The sequence below is a fragment of the Ammospiza caudacuta genome, chromosome 8 (assembly GCF_027887145.1).
Source record: "Ammospiza caudacuta isolate bAmmCau1 chromosome 8, bAmmCau1.pri, whole genome shotgun sequence".
Classification (NCBI taxonomy): Eukaryota; Metazoa; Chordata; class Aves; order Passeriformes; family Passerellidae; genus Ammospiza; species Ammospiza caudacuta.
The window spans coordinates 20,722,341-20,744,749 of NC_080600.1; the positions used below are offsets into that span (position 1 = coordinate 20,722,341).

General features: G+C 39.7%; 1 protein-coding gene across 2 annotated transcripts in view; it reads right to left on the reverse strand.

Annotated features, from left to right (window-relative positions):
- Positions 1-22,409, reverse strand: part of UBE2E3 (ubiquitin conjugating enzyme E2 E3) — a 51,230-nt gene that overhangs the window by 25,791 nt on the left and 3,030 nt on the right. For both annotated transcript variants that reach the window (XM_058809224.1, XM_058809225.1), the window contains exon 3: positions 21,563-21,613. In XM_058809224.1, coding sequence (XP_058665207.1) covers positions 21,563-21,613 — 51 coding nt within the window. The remainder of the gene's footprint in view (positions 1-21,562; positions 21,614-22,409) is intronic.

Consider the following 22,409-nt stretch of genomic DNA (forward strand, 5'->3'; position numbering starts at 1 on the left):
CCCCCAAATAAACAGGATTAAATGAGCATTCAGCCTTCATGTAAAATTAGGGTGAAAAGACTGGCACTGAATGTGTCCTTTGATTTTATGCTCATGAAACAGTGTCCTTCCAAACAGCAATGTTCTGAGCAGTTCCTCAAAACTACTGGCTCCACAATTCTGCCTCTCCTGCTTGCAGACAGCACAGTGGGATGGAGGTGTGGCAGAAATATTATCCCTCTGAATGGTGTGTTTCTGAAACGGCAACAAGAAAGCTGGCAAAGCAAGGGGACAGCACGCAGGCCCTCATTCCCCTGCTTTCTCTTTCCTTTCCCTGCTCAGGCACCAAAGCCTATGCTTTCTAAATGCACTGACCTGGCACTGGGCCACACCCCCTGTGGAGGCACTGGGGATCAGACGTATTTGAAGATGAGGTTTTGAGGTCTGGTACAAATTTTAGCAGTGCATTGCACGGCTACAGGTAGAGCTTTTCCCTGTAAAATAATGAACAGAATAGCTATTTCCCACTGGCAGTCACCATGCTGGTTTCCCCTCCTCTTTCTGCATTTGGCTCTGCTTAACTGACTCCCCTCCCTGAGACCCAGCTCAGGAAGTGTTTCTGCACGTGCTCAAAACCCAGTGCCTTCAATGGGATACAAGCATGTGCTTCAGTACCTTACTGGCTGGGGTGTTCAAATACATACCTTTCCTACCAGGGCTCTCCTGTACCAAATTTTGTACCTTTATTATTAATTCCCTGGTGTAAAGCAATGAAAAATAAGCTCATAAGTGACTTGATCAATTTATAGCTACTCACATTATTCTGATTTAAAAACATGGATATGTAAAAGAAGATTAAGGGTTTTCCTGTCCTGGTATTCTTACACCGCTACTCCAGCACACGAGAAGCTGTTAAGCATTGTGCTGCACTTCTCAAACAACCTTGCTCTCCCCCCAGATCGTATTTGACATTTCTCTGTAGTGAGGCTTTGCAAAGAGCTACCTTCACATACAGAAATACACTGCACAGGTTTCCAGAAAGTTGTTCAAATAAGGTCTAGCACCAAATTCTAAATCTCTTTTATAAACAGAAGCTTTGGTTAGCAACTTGCATCAAAAGCGTCTGGTACATGGTTACTGTTTGTTGGTTGCTTTAACTTGGCTTTTTTATTCCTCATTCTTTTGTGAAATGTGATACTGCTTTATAGATGTCGAAACTGTAAACCCTCAACATTATCCTACAACTAAGATTCTACCATTAAGTCTTTAAAAATATTGTACTCTAAAAATATATTACAAATATTTTGTAAATACAAGTGTTAAAACAACCAGAGGTGTGCACACTCCCTACACTTAAGTATAATTACAGGCAAACTGATTGACATTATCTAGAAATACTATTTAAACTAAGAAACTAAACAAGTGAGTTATACCAATTCTTGTCCACAATAATTATTTGATTTTTAGTAGACTGATAAAGACATCTGCAAAGGGTTGAGAAAGAATTTTAAAATAACTGTAATGTCAAGCAGGAGATGATTTAAATTAAAAGTGCTAGTGAACTAAGAAAAGGGAGTAGGTTATGCCAAATTCTCACTTACAGTTTAAAAGAGGCAGGTGATGGAGCTGAACAAAAGCTGCTTGGTTCATCATTTCTCCTTACCATCCTCCCTGAATAAATCCACCTACCTGACATCTTTTTGCTTTCAGCTAAATACACTACTTATATGAAAGGCAGGTATCCTCCAGCCTTGCCTGGGAAAAACACACCAGAGAACAGTGTGCAGGCATGGTCATGCCCCACGTGCAGGCACAGCAGTGTCACCTTACTGCTGCTGCCAGAGCATGACTGACCACTGACTAAACAGAGGAAACCAGCCCGGAAGAAAAAATGTGGCATGGTGTCTAAACCACAAAATAAACAACAGAATGAAAGCCCCAAACAACACTTCTGGGGTTTTTTCATGTTGTCTGTAGTAACAGTGGACATCCTACTTTAGAAACACATGTTGCACCAGGAGCTTTCTATAAAGTCATACTGGCAGAGTTTTTGTTGCCTGTATGCCCTGGCACCCTCCAAACAGTCCTTCTGCTAATATTTCAGCATGCCATTAAAAGAGGCTAATTGTGTATAGAGAACTAGGCATGAAACAGCAGCACAAGCTCTGGCTGAGCCTCAATCCTTCAGCACACGACTTCAAGGAGTGCTCAAGCAAGCCAAGGAAGAGCAGAACCTGCAGAAACTACAGCACACTCACTACTTGCTTAAGAGCTGCAACAGGCAGAAGTAACACTTCAGCACAACACCCTCTCTTCAACAATTGGAAGCAGGATTGAAAAGGGGAAAAAAAAAAAAACCTAAGACATACACAGTGAAAGATTTAAATGTTTAAATTACAGATTTACATTAATTTAATATATTTTCAGACTCTCAGCTCTTAGACTACCAGGCAACGCCACCTAGTGATGCTAGCCAAGAAAAGTCATGCTCCATTCTTTGTTGAAAAGAATCACTCTTGAAAAGGTTCACTCTTGCAAAATTCGTTTTTGTGGAACCACAGTATCAAGAGGTGCAAATATTTCAGTACCCATGAGCATTTTCAAACCTGCAGCATTAACAAAGCAAAAAGGTCTGAGCTATTTTATCTTGAAGTAATTTCCAGAACTGACAACACAGAAAGTGAGCTGGGTTAATCACATCACAATTTAAAAATGCAGACAATGTGTAGTGTTGATATTGGGGTACAGTGCAAAGCCCAATAAATGACCTCCAGCTTTGGAAAGATGTAGAAATATTATTTGTATGATAAAATAATTTACCTAAATTTTGAAGATTTCTCTTTGTATGTGTAAAACACCTGCTTGAAAAATGCTACCCCAGTCTTACAATTTCAAGGAAAAAGAAACCTCTGTGTGGGTTTAAACTTTCTTTTTTTTGTGAGGTGGAACTAGTCAGTCATCTGCTGGTGATAGCTGTGAGCTGTAATTAGCTTCTGGTGGAAATTGCCAGCAGATGCAACTAAAAGTTTAAGTCAATTGGCTCTGCTTCCTCCTTGGAAGAAAATTGGCATTTCAGGGCTGCATTCCAGCGTGATGGATCTTAGAAACCAAAGCTAATTTTACAAGAAAGGGAAGTGTCCCTTTTCCTGGTCTGCTTTAACCCTGAACACGCTGCATGTTTCTGCCAAGGATGTATCATTTTTTCCGTTCTTTTGCTGGTTTTATTTTTTTTAATCCCCAAAGAAAGTAGCTATGATTATACAAGAAATTCCACTGAAGAAAGGCCAGTGTTTAGTCCCAATTACTGAAATCACAGCTGTGGAAATTGGGAGAGGAAGAGAATGCAAAAAGTCACCAATGGTGAATGAAGGCAGCATGTGAAACAGGACTTGAAACGGGAAGCACAGCAAGCTTAGGGACATGACAAGCCAAGCAAAACCCTGAAGCACCAGTACTGCAGCTGGTCCACACCCAGTCTGAACCATTGGTCTGTGACAGTTCTGCACTCTGGCCGCACCACACTGCACCTTTCAACAGTTCCACAGCAAATGCAGCATGGGTATTTGCTCTCACCCTGCTTCCCACCAGTTTCCTGCATTTGATTAATATTTCATGATTTCAACATTGAGGCTTGATCAGCCTGTAGTGGTATATGGGTTATGCATCTTGTGACCTGTCCTGATCATGTCCTTCATATCTGCTGTCAAGTAGATAGTGAATGTTCCGCCATGACAAGTAATTGACATCATTGCTTTGCCAGCTGGGCTTTGTGCAAGCTTTGCTGGCATTTAACTTCCTAGTATCCAAATCCCAGGGATATCTGAAGATCTCTAATAGTAAAGAAACTTCACTTCCCCAAAGCCACCATAAGTTTGCAATGACCACATCTAACACGTAAGGGTTTTTCAATGAGAGGGTATCTATTCACTGAGCGTTGGAACTTCTCTTCAGAAACAAAAACTTCTTAACAAATCAAGTAAAAACCTACACCTCTGTGTCGATGGCACACAGGCACACCTGCCTTATCGAACCAGGCAGCATGAAGAGAGGAAGGGTTTCTGCAGGCTGCCTTTCAGTACCCACTTCATCTGCATACGACAAAACGTAGCTGATGATGTCTTCAGACTCACCAGAAAGTAAAGTGATTTAGGATATGTAAGAAACTCACATGCAAAACATGCTAAATACAACCCTTACACAAAAGCTTAATGGAACAATGAGGAGTTTTGTCAAGCAGAAACTCAAGCAAAGTGGCCTTTTTTGACACTGGATAGACTGGTCACATTGTAAACTACTGGAATTATGCAGATCATGCAACAAAAAAATATACTAGTGACTGTTTTGATGCATTTCCTGAGGAGACATGCAGTGACAGCACAGCAGAACTGCCACAACCATTCTCACTCCAGCTGCCCCATATATGTACAACTCTCTCCCAAATACCTTTGAATGTTCACTTTGTAACAGGTCAGCTTCTCAAAAAGATATGCTAAAAGGGGGTTATTTATCACAATTTTTCTAGCAGATGAACCAGAAAAAGCATACATGCACATGCTTGAGTACATTATCCTCACACAATATTGGATTTTTCAGAAGGTTTAGGAGCATTCTTAATAATTTTATTTCCTTTAAAAAAGCCCATTTTAATATCTTCCTATTACACTAGATGGCTTTAGCTAGATGGGAGCCTTTCCCCTCCAAATAAGAAGAAAAAAAATCCTGTAGGTCTAATTCTGCCCACAGGGTAACTTGTTCTTTCTCCTTTTTTTAAGGTTAAGCCTTACTACTTAATTATAAATGTAGTGTTTTGTACAAAAATGGGATCTTTCTTAAGTGCTCTTCTGTTCTGTCTTCCTCTGAACTGCAAAGCTGTTTACCAAGACTTTTATCACGTCTTTCTTGTTAAACAGTTATTATAAACAAGCAATAGAACAAATCCTGATTTCCTCTTAAAGCAGTGGAAAAGCAAAGTTTCTGCCAAAAAGTCTACATAGCCAAGATTGTTAGCTCATGTACCTCCATTGCTCTTAAGGCTAAATCATTTTGCACCACAAAGGAATCCATCCAGGAGCTGAAACTCTCAAGATAACAACTCTTCTGGCAAAAAATGAGCAAGACACTAATATCTGTACAAAGAGAGGTAGCTAAAACTGGACTCAGTTAGCCCAAGGATTCCCTGCACACCTAAGTGCTGTGGAATGCTTGGCCCTCCCATATCCTGGTTTCACACTGAGTGGCTCTGTCCCCCAGCTGGGGTGGGGTGGCAGGACACAGAGCCAGCCCTGCCTTAGGTGTTTCCCAATGGAGAGCAGGTGGCTGCCAAACCAAATGTGCTGTGTGCAAACAGCACCTGCACCATTCTGCGCCTCAGTGAGACACCATTCACACAAACTCCAACATCACCTTCACCCAAAGTGTCCATTTGGGCAGAAATATGGCTCACAGGCTTTGCTACTCCTTTTGAGATCTCAGCTCAGTTTCTGTATGCTTGCTCTTCTCTAAAGGCAGAACAAAGAGAATATTTGGCTTTAAAAACGTCTTAGAAACTACAAATGAAAAATTGCATGACAAGTGTACAGCTTTAATTACATCTCTCAAGGGGACGAGAGAGAATTTCTGCATCCCCATCTTGTCTTCTCTCTGCCCTGGAAATTCGTAAGATGATCCGAGGTACAAATGTTCGTATTTGTAGGGGGGAAAATGACCTACATTACATTCCTAGCAGATCATGTAAATAACAGGATGTAAAGTCTCACAGAATTAGTTTACATTTGAAACATTTTCAAAATATTGTTTTAGCTGGGTATAATAGACCACCATAAGATGTGACACACAGCAAACACAGGGCTGCAATTAAACAGCTGGCAAACAGCCAGAAAGAGATAAAGGCCCAGGCTGTCACTTGCTAGACAATATATATGGCTATTTTGGCAGCCAAAATGAATGTGATAATTGAGCCATGACACATTAAAAAGACACACAATTTCCAAGGAAAGAGTTCCTGAGCACTAAACAGGGAGCATCTATAGTGTGCTTACAGCCAAGCACAGTTTATGAGTAATAACAAGAGCGGACTGATGACAATTCAGCGGTGCCAAGCCAACCTTGTCTCATGCACTGCACCACTGTATGCACTGATTGACCACAGACACAGAAATACAGCACACTAACCCACAGTGGCCTTCAGAAACAAAGGGAATCTGAAGAATGTGGACACGGACTTGGAATGTTTTTCTGAATGTTTTTTATACTAATTAGGATTTTGTACAGTAGCAGTTCTGTTTCCAGAAGTCACAGTGACTTGATTTGACTTCAAAATCCAGAAAAGACCCAGTTGATATAATTCACTTTTAAAATAAAAATACACAGTAACACATGAATAGTAAGTAACTCTTCAAAATCATGCTTTTGCTATAAGGAAAAATGACTGTTTTGTTTAAGACATGAAGATCCTTAACATTGACAACAATAGCTGTTTGGAAGACAAAGTCCAGGAATTTTTCCAGTGATTTACTGCATGTTTTATTAAATAACCTAAGAACACAGCAAACAAACAAAGGTAGCAAATGAAGACATGGTTTTAAGTTAACACTCAGCAGCTGTATAAAGCTTCCTATAAATGTACTCCATCAAATTAACATGCTGACATCAATTGCATTTCCTTCTTGAGTAAAGGACTTGAAAGCCTCTACATGGTCAGCCTCCAGCCCATTCATTCACTAACCTCCCACAAAGTGTAGGTTCTTCAAGATCTAAAATTATGCTCACATAAAAGAAGGCAAAATTAAGCTCTGTTACAGGAAAATCCCTATGAAGAGTTTACTTCCAGATCTTAGTCTAAACTTAACCACATTAGAGGTTTATTCAAATAAAGAAATTGCATATGTAGCTTCCCCAACCAAAAAGTGCAGTGCATCAAGAAAGCTTAAGAAAGAACCCACTTGTAGATCCATTCACACCAGTGATATCTAGAAGACACTGCACAGCTCTCCATAGCTTTGATACCAGTGACTCACAACTGACCTGAGGGATACTGGCAAAACCTTTGTAAATTATTCCCTGTACTAAGAATCAAACAAACAGAGGAAAAACCTTTGAGACATTAAAACAGGGTCTCTTCAATGGAAATTAATTTCTTCTCTCAAACAAAAGTATCAAAGTGCTCTAAACCATTCAGATTTCCTCAGAAAGAAACTCCCTAGTTACCTCAAATAACCAACACAGACTTCCAAATCCAACAATTAGAGCAAACTAGCATTTCCATGCTGGGCCAAAATAAAGAATCAGAATCAATACTTGACTTTATACTAAACCAGTACAACTACAATAATTACATAATCTACTTTTACACAATTATCTTTAATGGTTATGATAGTAACTTCATTAAGTGTGAATAAAGGAAATGGAAAGGCTTAAAGATGAGGTCAGAACATGCACTTTTGGCTGCTTCCTCAGGAGATGCATCAAATATGTTATTCGTGTCTAAGGAAGAGCAGACTCTTGAGGGTAGCTGCAGTGCCCAAAAGAAAAATGAAATCATGACACACATTTTTCTGACTCACAAATTAGAAGGAGTATAAGGGGACAATTACAAGAATAAATTAGTTGATCCTCATATGAAAATTTCATATTACTGCATCCATAAATGGCATGCATGCTAATAGTGAAATAAATTAAAGAAGTATAGTCTTAAATTATTTTTGTGCCCAATACTGCAGCAGGCATCTTATACCCAGGCATATTATCCCACAGGCTTTGTCCAGTGGTGTTTAGTAGCAGCTGAAACAAGGCCAATTCACATTCCCTTCAGAAAAGCATTTAAACACACACAGAGTTTCCTGGAAAAGGTGAGAAAGGTGGGCTTCCTCTGACTCAGGGCCACAAAGCAGAAAGGCAGTAATTAAAACTGTAGACACAAAAGAGGAATGAAGAGAAATAAGTCCCAGTTATTTAACATACTTCATATACTTGCCCCTTGCCCAAATATCCAATGAAATCTCAGTAAAAAAAGGGGTTTTTCAAAGCTCTCACATCCAGCCTGATTATGAACAGACATTTATGGAAAGAGTTTCATGGAATTAAATTGCAATAAAAAATTAAATTTTCTTATACTTTAGGAGAAAAGAGGATGGAAATCTGGTTTAGGACAAGAAACAAACATGCTTAAGTATCTTTGCAGTATGAAAACCTTCAAGGACTGACAAAACTGTCAGGCAGAAAAGACTGAGTAACTCAGAAGAAGAGGAATACTACAAGTAGGCTGTTTATTTACACCTACCAGGGAATCAGAGAGCGTTTCTCGTTACAGCTATGTTAACTCAAATCAACCTTTGGCCCCTAGTAATGAGCTGTAATTGCAAAAGAAAATTTGGAAACACAAGGAATTAAGGGAAAACTTTTTAATCTTCTGCTGCAGAGTCATAGCTGTAAAAAGGCGTGTCTCAGTATAATGCAAAGCACTAATCCTCCCCATAAAGCAGAATACCCTGGAGTAGATAATAATATTCTCTGTGAAGTAAATCCTCTATTTATTTATACTTTGGCACAGTTTCCAAGTGTTTACATTTATTCAGTAAGCCAAAAAATTACTCAGACTTATTTTTTCTTTATATTTAACATATAGAAGAATGGCAAAGCTCTGAGCACCTGGACCATAATTAAATCTATAATTCATACAGTAGCATGAAGACTAACACCTAAATTAACTCTACTTGCCAGAAGAATTAATGCTATCAGGAACAACTTACTGCAGATTGCAAAAATGAGAATAGAAAGGTTTTATAGTAAAGCTTCTGTCTTTCAAACTTCCCTCAGGAAAACCTTTTTCCCCAAATTTCTATTCCAGTGGTGATCCAGACTCCACCATTAAAACTTTAGAGGCTAGAAAAAAATTCAGAGAAACTGCTGACAGACTGAGAGGCACAGTGCCTGTTAGCACAGGCACTGGAGCCACACTGCAAGCAGAGCATGGCTGCACCACCAGCACACTGAGCCCGGCACTGCTCCTCGGCAGGGGAAAGAGGTGCCCTGGCTCAGTCTGGTGCTGGAGCAGAGCTGGGGTGTCCCAGGAACATGCTCACTCCTAACAGAGGTTTCAGCCTCTTAGGAACACATGCAGCTGGTGCAATTTCATACTGCAGTTTATCCACCCACCTAAGACAGAACAGCACAATGGGTGTTCCTGTGTCCTGCTCTGCATCCAAACTGGCTAAAAGCCAGGCTCTGGCTTGCACCTAGCTAAGAGACTGTAGTTACACACTCCAGCAGTGCCAGGATGACTCATGGTGCTTTGCACTCTGCCAGATGACTTTGAAGGGAACAGAGTTGCATATGGAAAGCACAAGCAGATGCAGCACAGCATCTCTCAGACACCCGTCAAGCATTCATTGTTTATGGCATCTATTGCAAAGCTAACCAGAACTGACCCCTTGGTCTGTGATCAGCAACCAACTGCAGAAAAAGACCAACAGAATTACTTTCAGAAATAATATTCAGTGCACTCCATGGACTGCTCACTGAACCATTTAGAGTTACCTTTTTTTTTTCATTCAGGCTTCAAAAGCCAATGGCTCTTTCAAAGTTAACAAACATGAACTCTTCTGGGCATAAATACATTTGGACTAAGACCTTGGGCAATACAGTCTCTCATAATTACCTGTTCTTCACACAGTTCCAAGAAGCAGAAAACCCAAATTATATTTCTATTGGTGCATTTTTTTCAAACAGCACTCTTATCTTTCCACCTCCTGGAACCAGCTGCTATCACACTGGTGGGCACGTGTCATCTTTACCGGAAAGCTGCCCAGCCTGGATGGATGATTTTAGCAGAGAGGTATCCAGCTTATCTCAGGTGCAGAGAGAGTTGCATTCACAGTCATTCCTGTCTCCTTACTTGCATGTTTGAAAACAAAGAGTACAAGCACAGCTGAGTCTGACAATCCAGATAAGAGATTTTATTTATACTTATTTTTCCAAGGTCAGAATCTGGGAGTTAAGAAAAATTAAGCACATCAACTTGCATTTGTCAGAAGAAAACCCCAGAGTTATCAAAATCTCTCTTACAGTCCTGCCTGAATGAAAAGTAGACAGTAGCCATCTACAGCAAAGATATCAAGCACAGCCTGCAGAGAAATTCAGAGGCAATGCAAACGGCATAAACAGTGTCCAGAAGGATGAAAAGTCATTTCTCAGAGTAGTACAGCTCACATCTCTATTTTCTCCATCTCTTACCCTACCTTCTCTAATTCCTAGTAAGGCACACTGGTCCCTGAACAGTAATTTTGCCAGAATGCCCTTTACATCTGGGAGAACCACATGGTGCTCAGCCTACAACAGCTGTTTTAGTATAGAGAGCTGCTACTGTTAGCTTGCTTTGTAACTGATAAGAAATTAATTTGCTTCTTCTATTCCTAAAACAACAAAACCCAAAAAGGTCTAACAGAAAACAAAGACTTTAGATAATGCTAGTCTGCAGTATTACCATGATAAATAAACCAAACACTTGAAAGTAAAATGCTTTCACTGCATTTGTTTTCAGAGAACCTTGAAAGTAACCGACTTCTCCACATATGGATCTATTTAAGGCTTGCTACTCTCTATTATCAAACAAATCACTGCTTTGTTTTGATGATGTCCCTTTCACTTTCAGAAACTTGTTTCTTTTTGAAAAAAAACAAGTTGTGGTGTGTTTGCTCTGGTATAACTAAGTACACCACCTGGAATTCTGGCTTATAAAAAAAAGGAAGAAGCAAATCACACTCAAAATACACAGCAGCCAGGATGTTACTGCAACTCTTCATACTACTCCAGCTATCCAAGACTCTGTGAAAGAAGGGAAGCTAGCCAGGAGCTAGCACTACCTGGCTGTATAAAACTTGTATGGGTATCATACAAAATTTCTACTCCAGACAAGAAACATTTTTTCAGCCACAGACTGTGCTTCAAACAGTTTATCAAGTGAAGACCACCCTCTCAGATTAATGTTTTTAATCACGCTTGTAGAATTTTAGGTTCTGCAATATTTCTACCTTTCGCATAAGAATATATATCATTAGAGCAATGGTTAATGTGCAGCAGGCTGTGCTGTGTAACAGATCACTTAGATTTGCTTCCATGTGAATATAGATTTAGAGTATTCAATGCAAGTTGATTTTAGTCTCTTAAGACCTCTCTTTGCACTAGCTTTATAGAAATCAAACCAAAACTCATTATTTTCCTTCTAAGTCCAAAGCTCTGAACAGAAAAACAGGTATTTGCATAAGAATGTTAGTTCTTTGGGCCCTCAGGGTATCTTTAGAGGAAGATGTTGCTAAATCTGTAATGTCCAACTACAGCTTTTGCCATTGCTATTAATGAAGTAGTACAGATATGGCCTAGGTATCTATGAACAAGTTAGGACAGGCACTGATGCACAGGGACAGCACAGAGCTCTGTGTCAGCTAACCATCCCTGCATGACTCACTCATCCCTTGGATCCTCCAGCCTGGATGGAGCCTTTGATACTGGGATACCAGGGAGAAGGACAAACAGCAGCTAAAGCAAACCCCAGGCAGTGGGGACACAGCAGACAGGCCCTTAGTCAGAAAAGGTTTATTTGGGGAGGAACCTGTCCAGTCTGCCACAATAGCAGCCTTCACAGCAAGAACCACTATCAGCTGAACATCTGTCCTATTGCACAGCTACTGATCTATTGTAACACTTTCCACACCCTCTAAAATCTACTCTGCTCAAAGCATTCACAGCATAAATGCTTTACTGAAATTGTAAACAAAACCGGCTTTCTGCTGCTAACCTTCCCTTACAGAAAGGAGAGCACCCATGTTTCATTTGTCCGATGAAATCTGACCAGCTGATGCTCTACTGATTCACTCTATCACATTTTGGTGGCTTCCATGTCTAGGCTTCAGAGTGAAGTGATAACCTGAGTTCAAACCTAAACCACCTCACTGCAGCTTCAAGCTCAGCAAACGGAGCCAGCATTGATTGAGAACTCTTGGCTTTCTGCAGCACCTATACTGCTAAGTCAGTCACAGGGGGGCCTGAGTGTTGGGCACAACTACCTTTGCTCAAGCTATGTTAAACAAGCTCCCAAAAGGCAGGCTGGCTTTGCACTGAATGAGAGCCTTAATTTTCTTACTGATTTCCAGCCCTGCCACTGAAGCTACATGAAGGGTTTCTGGCAAGGGAGGAACTCGCCTCCAAGACAATTCATTGTGAATCCCTGAGGCTGGCCTTTAGCTTTGCTCTGTTCTCTGACTTTGCTGGCTACCTTCCCAGCTCCTGCACCCTTCTGCATGCCTCAGAGAGGAACTACTCAAGTTTATAGCAGCATTAACTCATCAGCTGGAAACCTGCCAGGCTGCTTACATTTTCACTACAATCGTCTGAGCTCTGATTCCAGAGGGTGCCTCAAGCCAGGATCCATGGGCACAGACAGCACTACACAACTGCTTTCTGATGTGCTTGATCCATTTGGGGTGCTGGGCAACATGCATTAGCGCTTGCATAGCTACTGCAAACTGCCTCTGTATAAGGACAAAAATGCCTCTTGATTTTGTTTAGCTCAATGTTAGAGATATTCATGGGCCTGGGTAACAAACACAGAGCACCCAAGCACAGAGCGTATGCGGCATCAAAATTCAAGATCTACTGCAGATCTACTGTGCTATTTGCTTCTCACAAAGGTGACACACTTCTGGAGAACTGAGAACATGTGCCTAGTTAATTTCTAGTTAGCAGAAGGTAACAAATTTGTGCAATTAAGTAAGATGAGGTAAAAATTAAAACAATGCCAAAATTGGGGGGGAGGAGACAGACAGAGGGGAACAATAAATCAGCAGAAAAATCTTTTTTTTTTGCTTTTTTTGACTGACAACAGCACAAAATTTGTGCACTTCCAATGACTTTTTAAATAATTGTTGCTACTGCTTGGAATCATAGCACCTGTATATCTTCCAGGATGATTATACTACAAAACCCTGACTAAATTACAGTTTTTAAATGAAATGAGAATCACTTCCCTACAAGCTCTCCTTTAGCATTATAATTTAAATCCAGTGTTAATGCTAGTTTGGTCAAACTGGTCTTTAAGAGGTCACTTAGTCTATTTCCTGCTTGAAATAGAAAAAACTATATCTAAACCGCTCCTGTCAGTCCTTTGTTTCTTAAAAACCTCTGGCAATGCAGACCCACCAGCTTTTGCATGCTGTCTTTATGTCCAGGTACTCCCACATTGATATTAGGTCTTCATTATAGCAACTGAAGTTGCTTGTCATAATTACCAACCCTGGACTAGCAACAACTGCCTTATTTCCTTTGCAGCAACTTTCTTCTATATCTGACGATCTTTTCCTTTCCTTCTTCCTTCAAAGCACATCATCCTCAAAGAGGCTACACCTATTGTGAAGAACTCCTCATCCAATCTTTTTTCCCCATAGATTTGTGCAGCTAATTAAGCCTACTAAAGCGCTGTACCTTGCAGTTCTCATTATTAAATTACACAATATTTTTAAGGTCACTTCCTACATTGGCCCCCATCAGTCAGCATTCTAGTCCTGTCCTCCAATGTGCTACAACCCTTTGGTCCCCACTGTTAACTCCAAAGGCAGTATTTATATGCTCTAGGCTAGTATCCTCATCAATAAGGGAAACATCAATTACTAGGGACTGTCAGATGGTCCTCTACAGATTCTTCCAACATGAAAGTGACTCACTGCTAACTACGGGTTACTTTGCTGTTTCATCAAAAAAATCTTATCCCTCCTTTGTTGCTGAAAGTGATGCTTACAATGGTAGCTTAATCATTGTCAACTGAATTTGCATCTTAGTTCCCAAAAGGTCTGGCCAGCCTGTTTAACTGTAAGTGCTATAAAATTAACAACTACTCCAGCCACAGTTCTGAACTAGGTAACAGTATAGTGCACTCTCTTCAGAGGGAAAATTAATCCAAATTAATGCAAGCAGGCTAGGACTCATTTATCACCAGCAGTTACTGGCTCAAAGTAAGGCATCAATGTAAAGGAACTGCAGAGCTTCTGGAGAGCTTAATGGTACACATGCCTCTGTCTGAGACAGCAGCTGGATATTCCTGCTCCTGCCTACCCAGCCCTGAACTCAGAAAATATGCTCAATGTATTTTTAATGATCTGTGTATTACCTGTCTCAAAATGTTCCACATCTATGCAAACCCACGTTACACCAGCTCCAGGAAACCTCCACACATCAGTTTTATAGGGATTAGGTAATTTTATATACAGAGTTTGATGCTGTTTAGCTGATTCTCTTGTACTTGCACTTCGTTAAATTGAATTTGAAGTAGGTCTCCCAAGTCTATAATAGTAGAGAAACTGATACACAGAGACAAGTCAGTGAGAGGGGGAAGCATTCAGTGCTAGGACCTTGCCACACATACTATTGATCACAAACTAAGTATGACAGGCTGGCAGGGGTGAGCAATGCACAGCTTGAGTGTAAAAAGAAAGAACTATACATATACTTGGCATACTTTAGTCAGTTTTGTCACAGAGCCTGCAGGGCCTTTGTACAGTTATACAAATCCAAAAAGCAGATTTGTCCTTAACTCTAAGACCCATTAATTGGCATTTTCACAAATTTTTGCACTAGTACCTAAAGAATTGTTTAAAAACCTGGTCAGGCTTTTCTACTGTTTCCAGATAAGACAAAATGAGCATCAGTTCTTTAAGACCAGTAGCTGAATGAAAACGTGTTTGAACCATTTCTGCAACTTTAAAGTACGTAGAAAAACATAAAATTTATTTTCTTTTCATTTTGACAGTAGTGCTATTATAAACTAGCCAAGTATCTATACAATCTTTGGACTAACACACAGGTTTCAGAGCAGGTAGGACAGTACTGTGGACACTGCTCACACAAGTGTCAAACCTGCAAATCTGCAGGCATGAAAACTTACTCCCATGAGTAAATATGTTGATTTGTGTTGCATAACCCTCTCTTAATTATGCCACTGAGAATAATACTTGCATGAGAAATTTACTGTGTGGGGGCTGATAAAAAACCTTGGTTTACAGCTTGCAGGAGGTCAATACTAGCAGAGGGGAAAAAAATTCCCATAACTTGAGGCATTTTGAGTAAGTAGATCTGTCAGCTAGTCTCAACTGAAAAGAAAGTAATTTAAATATTCTCACAATTCAAAACACTCAGGAGTTACACAATCTTTCACTAGTGCAGTTTTTAAATGAAAGTATAAATATCAGTGCAGTCTGGCTCTACTTAACACTTAAATGTTTTACTAAAATGCCTTTCTAAATTTGCATCATCCCTCTTACTTAAGCAGTTTCACTCACTACTAGCAAATAAGGTAAAAGCCACTCTGTAACATAAAGGTTTCTTCTCCAACTGGACGGTAATACAAAAACACCAGACTTCTGATTGCTGTGCTAAATTACACCACTCTTTCCTACTCTGACCTGGACTATAGTCTTCTATAGGTTAGAAAAAGGAAGGAAGGAAGAAGAAGAAGGGAAGAAAATGCTTAGGAGAAATAATTCTAGATAAATCAGATATGAGCAATACTAACAAGTAAAATTTCAATATTCATTTGAGAGTCACTTCAAATATGTTTGGAGAGGAGCCATGAACCCTCTTCACTGTATTTTTTTAACTGTAAACTTCTGTATAGGGAAGGAAGTGTTAGAACTAATCTTGTGGGTTGTATTCTCGAAACCATTCTGCAAATTTCAGCCGTCTTTTCACACAGAATGCATTTACTGCACTCAGTGGTGACAGTGCTGGGCAGGGAGAGACAATAAAAAGCATAGTGTGTCACAAGATACATTATCAAGTAGAGTTCAGGTGATTTTTTAAAATTTTGCCCATTCAGCTTCAGCACAAGCATTTGGGGACATACTTTAAACATAACTGTCTTTTACACACCTTAATCAACTGCTCTTCTATAGGGAACCATTTAGTGCTCACAACTGGGTATTCACTGCAGAGGTGGAAACCAGAAAAACTGACTTTTTTTTTTCACTGGGATTCGGTATTTAGTACTATGAAGACATTTGCCCAACAAGAAATCAACAGAATAAACACAAAACTGGGAAACTTACACCAATCTGAAAAGTCAACAGCTTGAGTGGAAGAAAAAAGCATACATGTGAAGAGGGCACACACTTGTGCTACTGTATAAAGGCCTGCTATTTGACTGCATGCAATATATTCTTTCTCCTCCTGATTTCATAAAAGCAACAGAATGCCTGGTTTTGACAAAGGGGAGATGGAAACTTACTACATTTGAGAGACAAAGGAATGGATTGGCTTATTCATATCCTGGTGTGTGTGGCAAAAAGCTTTGTGTGAACAATGCCTAGTCTGAGAGGAGAGAGGAAAAACCCAGCAGAGTTCATTTGAATCACCTATTTAAACCATTTAAGCAAACTTGGATGATGATTTTTTTTCCTTTTTTTTCCCTCCCTGGGGAGCATTACAGAGTAATCACATGAATCTGCTTCACTTTCTGACTGAAGTAGTCACCTCCGTGGCAGAACTGGAGCGAACCACAGCTGTGCAGTAACATCTTCAACAGGCACAACTGTTTGCAGAGTAAACATTTGTCTATAACCTTACTGCAGGCAGAGTATGCTAACAAAAGGAATGCTTCTGCAAGCTTAGCTGCAGCACCTTCCTCACAAACACGAGGCTGCATTAGCTCAAATCCAGCGCTACCTGTGCACATGGACGAGTCTGCACCACCAGCACAATTTTTCATTGCTCCTCGTTGTTTCAGACAGCTCAACTGAAAGAGCTTAAATTGCTGGTCTGAGGAATACCTTCACAATATTGCTTTAAACACACACTGCAGTGCTCCACACTGATGGAATAACAAGCACAGTCCGACAGTTACACACATCTGGATTCATGGGTCCATAACAAAAGCAGTAATAGCGTTCGCCTGCCAGGGTTTTGCAGGCATTCTTCTTTGTGTCAAACTCCAGACCCTGGTGATGGCAACACTCTGCAGGGTGGAATTAGCCCAAGATGTGGCAGTAATGAAAGGGACAAATGCAGTTCTTAGGAAGCAGAAAAATCCTGTATTAAAACAAACCCCTTACACATCTTCCTTCCATTTGTTCTTAGTCCACATACTTTGGAGTGTTATTTTAATATACATAATTTCAAAACTAACTACCCATAAACCATCAACCTATTTGCAAGTCTAGGAGAGGCTACAAACAGCAAAATCATCAACTGCCACTTTTGTAGTACTGCTCAAGAAATCTCATTAGTATATATTAGCATACAAGGCCTGAAAATAAATAGGAATCAATATTGTAATCCCTATTAAGGAAAATCTTTCCAACAGACCTGTAAGGTCAGGCACTCACTGGCTAGAAGATGAGACAGAGCAGGGAGCTTTTGGGGTGATCCAAGTAGCTCTCCCTTAGCACTAAGTCCCATTTCCCAGCAGCTACAAAGAAAACAAGTTGTTTGTCTGACCAGTGCTCCAAGGCATGTGTTATGCCTGGCCTTTCCACTTTACTTTTTTCTTTTTAACCATCTGCTTTCAAATATCTGATTTTCATTTTAGTAAAGAGAAGAGATTAAAGCAAATTTACAGCACAGGATATAAAAGACTTACATTCTCCCGCTTACCTGGGAAAGATACACTATTTCAACTCACCACTTTTTAAACCACATGAATTAAGCTCTGAGTGGATACACTGAATTTGGTGTTTGCATTCATTTCCTGCAAAGTTTACACTAAAGTGGATTTGTTGCAAATGGGCTGTAAACTATAAACTAAGCTGACATGAGTGTTATTAAATAGAACTTCAAAAACTTTTCCACAGAGAAGAACAATATTTAATTTAGGAATGGAAATGAGGAAGAGCAAGCAAAGAAAACCGGGAATACACATTTTTGTTATTGTAGATCAGCAGGGCAGCCAGGAACAGCTAAAGGAAGCTGCTATAAATCACAGCACCCCTGGGAACAGCCCCACTTGTGCCAGCCCTAAAATCCAGGAAATACAATGAGAGCTGGAGACAGCAGCGCCCTGCTCCACCTGAGCTGCAGGTCTCAACAGCAGCCTCAGACAAAACCCTAACTACAGAGCAGTGACCTCTGCTCCAAACAGTTTTATGCTATGAGCTGAAAATAGTTATTCCAGATATGTCAAACTTATTTAAGAGCATCTCTGCAGCCCAGATTTACCATACACTACGTGCAAAATCTTTGCAGCATTTACCTGAGAGTCTGTAACAGTGGGGTTTGGCACACTTCCACACCTTGAAGTGTGTATAAGTGCTTGGCCATGGTTTGAAACTGAGCTGTCTAGGAGCAATAGGGCCAAGGTCTTTTTAGCTTTGCTTTATGCTATTAAAGGCACAAAAGAAATTAAATACAGCACACTACATCAAGTAGCACAGCTTTGAGTTAAGATTGCAAAACCAAGAAAAAATGGAAGCAGATACCTGTCCTCAGTTTACACCTATGTGTCCTAGTGCTATGGTGTATGTTGGACAGTAATGTTTCAGGCTTTTATGTTGAACAGGAGAAAACATGAGTGGAAAGCAGCACTTAATTTTTCTCCAATATCTTTAGTGGCCTAAGACTGAACTTAATTTTATAGCTTTTGATGCTTTATCTTTCTTGAAAATCACACCAAAATCACAGGAATTTAGTACTACTCATGTTAAGGAGTAAAGCTATCAGCATGAAGATACTAAGTTTTACAGTTGGTACCGAGATGCAGCTCATATTCACTGCTCACAAACATGACAGCGTGATACATGACAACATGATTTTTTCAACAGTTCATTGTCCAATTAACAGAATCAGAAATCAATCCTTTTTGTTGAGACAGGCAAGCGAAAAACTACAGTTTAGTCAGTTTTACTGTGCCTGTCATTCTGCTATTCCAGTGCCTAAAATAGAAATCAGTGTGCAGCCCAGGCCTGCTCAGCACACCCAGGAACGGGGTTTTCTTGGGGCTCTGACATTTTCATAAAGCAGATGTTACAGCAATAGGTGTGACTGCAGGAAAAGCAACTGCTGGGGAAATCTACACCTCTTTTGCATGAGAATCACAGTGCAGCCAGTGGTGTCATTTTAAAGTAGATAAATCAGCCTCGGGTCACTCCCATGGGGTGACTCTGGGCAGTTGCATTGCCAGGTGAGAAGTGGCAGCAGATATCAGTATTTAACATGATATGTGAGAGCTCAGCATATTTGTACTTTAGTATTTGTACTGGATCCTGTTAAAGTAACATTTAACATTTTATATGTGCCATTACTGCATTTTAAAAATTGCTAATTTTTCATTACTTATGTAACTGAGTAAGCAGAAGGACTATCAGCATCCAAGAGCATTAGTTGCCAGTTGTATTCTTGTGAAGTTTGCAATATGTGGACTGCAAATGATAAGATTGTGCTCTAGAACTGGAAGAGAAACAACTGTGCATGAAAAACTAGTTCTGGGAGAACTTAGACACCTGGTTTTTATTTTTAAAGCACATGTGAATATGCCCAAATTATACAGGCTTTTAAATGGTTTCGGTTTTTTTTTTTTTTTACAAATTCTTTTCCTTTCACAAGAAATGCAGTAAGTAGTATTCTGCTGCTTGTTGCATGATGAGCAGTGCAGAGGTCTCATCAGCCTGCTGTGTCGTCTGTAGCCTAATCTGTGCTACTACACCCTATAAGAAAGTAAAAGTGCCAATTGTTTCTGCACATAACACACAGCTGCATTTACTTCTTGGTACCAGAAAAGCTCCTTCTAACAAGTCAGTTTCAGTGGAACAGTAAATACTTAGGGCACTGAAACTTTGTTCAAACTGTTTATCATGAAAACCCAGATCTCCTGTTACAGAAGCTTGTTTCTCTTGTAGATTTTTTTTTTTTTTTTTTGCAAAAGGTAAAAGTGCAGTCATCATAAAGTTTTTACTGAGTAAATCCACCAAATTCCTCATAAAAATACCTATGGGAACAGAAGCATTGACTTCCACAATGGCAAAAAAATAACATTTTTTTCCTACTCTCTGTAGCAAAGAAACTTGAATAATTTTAGACACATTGGGGGGGTTTCATCATTCTCAACATCATTCCTGGGCATCTGGCTGTACCAGCTCATAAGCAAAATGCTCTGCAATACTCCTTGTGCCAATAGGAGAGGAACACTCTCTACCAGGGATCCAAGTATCAGATAGTGCTGCAGAGTGAGAAAGCTTCTTTTTCTAAAAGCTGTAACTTGCTGTACCCAAAACTGCTACAATTATCTTTTTGGCAACTGTAAGCAAAGCGTGGGGATTCTATTTCATTTAAATACTTTCTCTTCTGCCATGCCCCTTTGATGGACCAAATATAAAGTGCAGGACCAACACAGAACTAGATCCCAGTAATTTATTTAAAGTTATCTAAAGCAGTTATTTAAAACCAAACCAAACCTATCTCCCCACAAAACAAACAAACAAACAAAAAAACCCACCAACAAAACAAAAACACAAACCCCAAACCCTAAACAAACAGAGCCACTCACCCTACATGCAAACACATCAGATGGCCACAGGCAATCTACAGCATAGTCCTCAGGACAAGATGCCTTCACCACAAATTCAATAAAACACTGCTTTGGTTTAGCCCCTGCACTCATGGATTAGTGAGACAGAGGAACAGCTCATATTTTATCAAATTCCAAAAACACCCACCAACTATTCAAAAGCCAAACAATTCCAACACAGAATCAGAAAGCATTTCCAGCAAATTTTAAAAACACATCCATGGCTCACTGTTACACGAGTTATTAAGATACCTTCCAGTCAGAAATCTTACAGAGATGTCTCAAATGAAAGCAACATTATTTAAAGCTAGCTTTACTGCAAATCTGAACACAGGATACTCCCAGCTAATGAGAATTTTTATATATCCTTTAAATAAAAGTAAAACATTAAAAAGATTTAAAGAAATTGTCTAACTGTGCTACTATCTAACTTTCCTACCGATCAAGTGCTTCAATTCCAAACCATCACTTTAAAACTATATCACTCAGCCTTCCATGCTTAAAATTTTATTTTCTAAAACCAAACAGAAGTGCCTCCCAAGTTGGGAACTTCCTTAGAAATATTCTTTTTATCAAAAGACTACAACTTTGACCAACAGTTACATAAATTTAGAGGCAATAGCTCAGTTTATCTGTTAAACAACATACTAAGAGAAAGCATATAAAAATCACATACAGTTCTTTACTTCAGAATGAAAAGATCACTCTAGAAACTCAGCACTCAAAAACCCAGTTCAAACTACATGCAGACATTTAGTTGAAAGCTTCAGCATATTTTGACATTCATATAATAATGTTTCACAAAGGCAGTGACCAGCTATGAACAACAAACCGAACAGATTTCACTGTGTACATCAATCACTAATAACTACACCTCCAACATGCAAACAAAATATCAAACTTCAGTTTCAAACACTGTGTGTGCTTGTTCAATCCTCTGTATGCAATCTCTAACAGTCACCCGTCATAAACACGAAGTTTGCCTTTTGTTAACCTGAGCACAATTATTTCCTACCACCGACCACAATTTAAGAAGCCATTACATACCTGCAGTTAGGAGGAGGATCAAGGGTTATTTCAGCTAGCTCCTTCTGGATTCTGTTGGTGAAATGAGAACAGACACAAAGCATTTGAGATAGTCTATAGAATAAATCAGGGAATTACACTGCCCTCTACCACCATGCAGTTAAATGCAAGATTGGCTTTGCCTTCAGTAATGCTAACATGGCTGCTTCCTCTTTGTTCTCAGAGGCATAACCCAAATCCCACAGCTGAGAAACTTTGCAGCTTTTTTCCTGCTCCACGCTGCATGTAAACTGAACGCTTACAGCTGAGCTGGGTAGAAATTTCCCACAACTATTCAGGAAAGTAACTCTTTTTCACATCCGAGCACTTTTTGCCAGGGAGATTTTCTTTTCAAGCTAATATGCAAATGAGGCGGGGGTGGGGGGGGAGCCTGCACAAGCAGATTTGACAATGACTTTAAACCAGAGCTACAGGACCTGTGACTGAGGCTCAAATGAACCGTGCTGGCAGCAGACACACTCTTCACAATATTTTACCTATTACTTTGCAGTGTGTTTAAAAAGTGGATTTGCAGATCTGCCAGGCTGTCTCTGTTACTGGAATAATCTCTCTGGATCAACTTTGCTTCTCTCCATACCTTCTGCTGCCTTTCCTCCTGCAACCTTATACAGTAGCTGTATTTATGTGATAAAAATTGATACAATAACTTGAAATAATCTATGCATAACTTTACTCTATTACAAACATTCCCAAGGAGTTAAGATCTGCAAAATGAGTACTGAAAACTTCCTGTCAATTTAAGTTTATCCAAGTACATAAGACGTGAAATTTCAAAATACACATGGTTAACTCCTCTTAAAAAGACCAA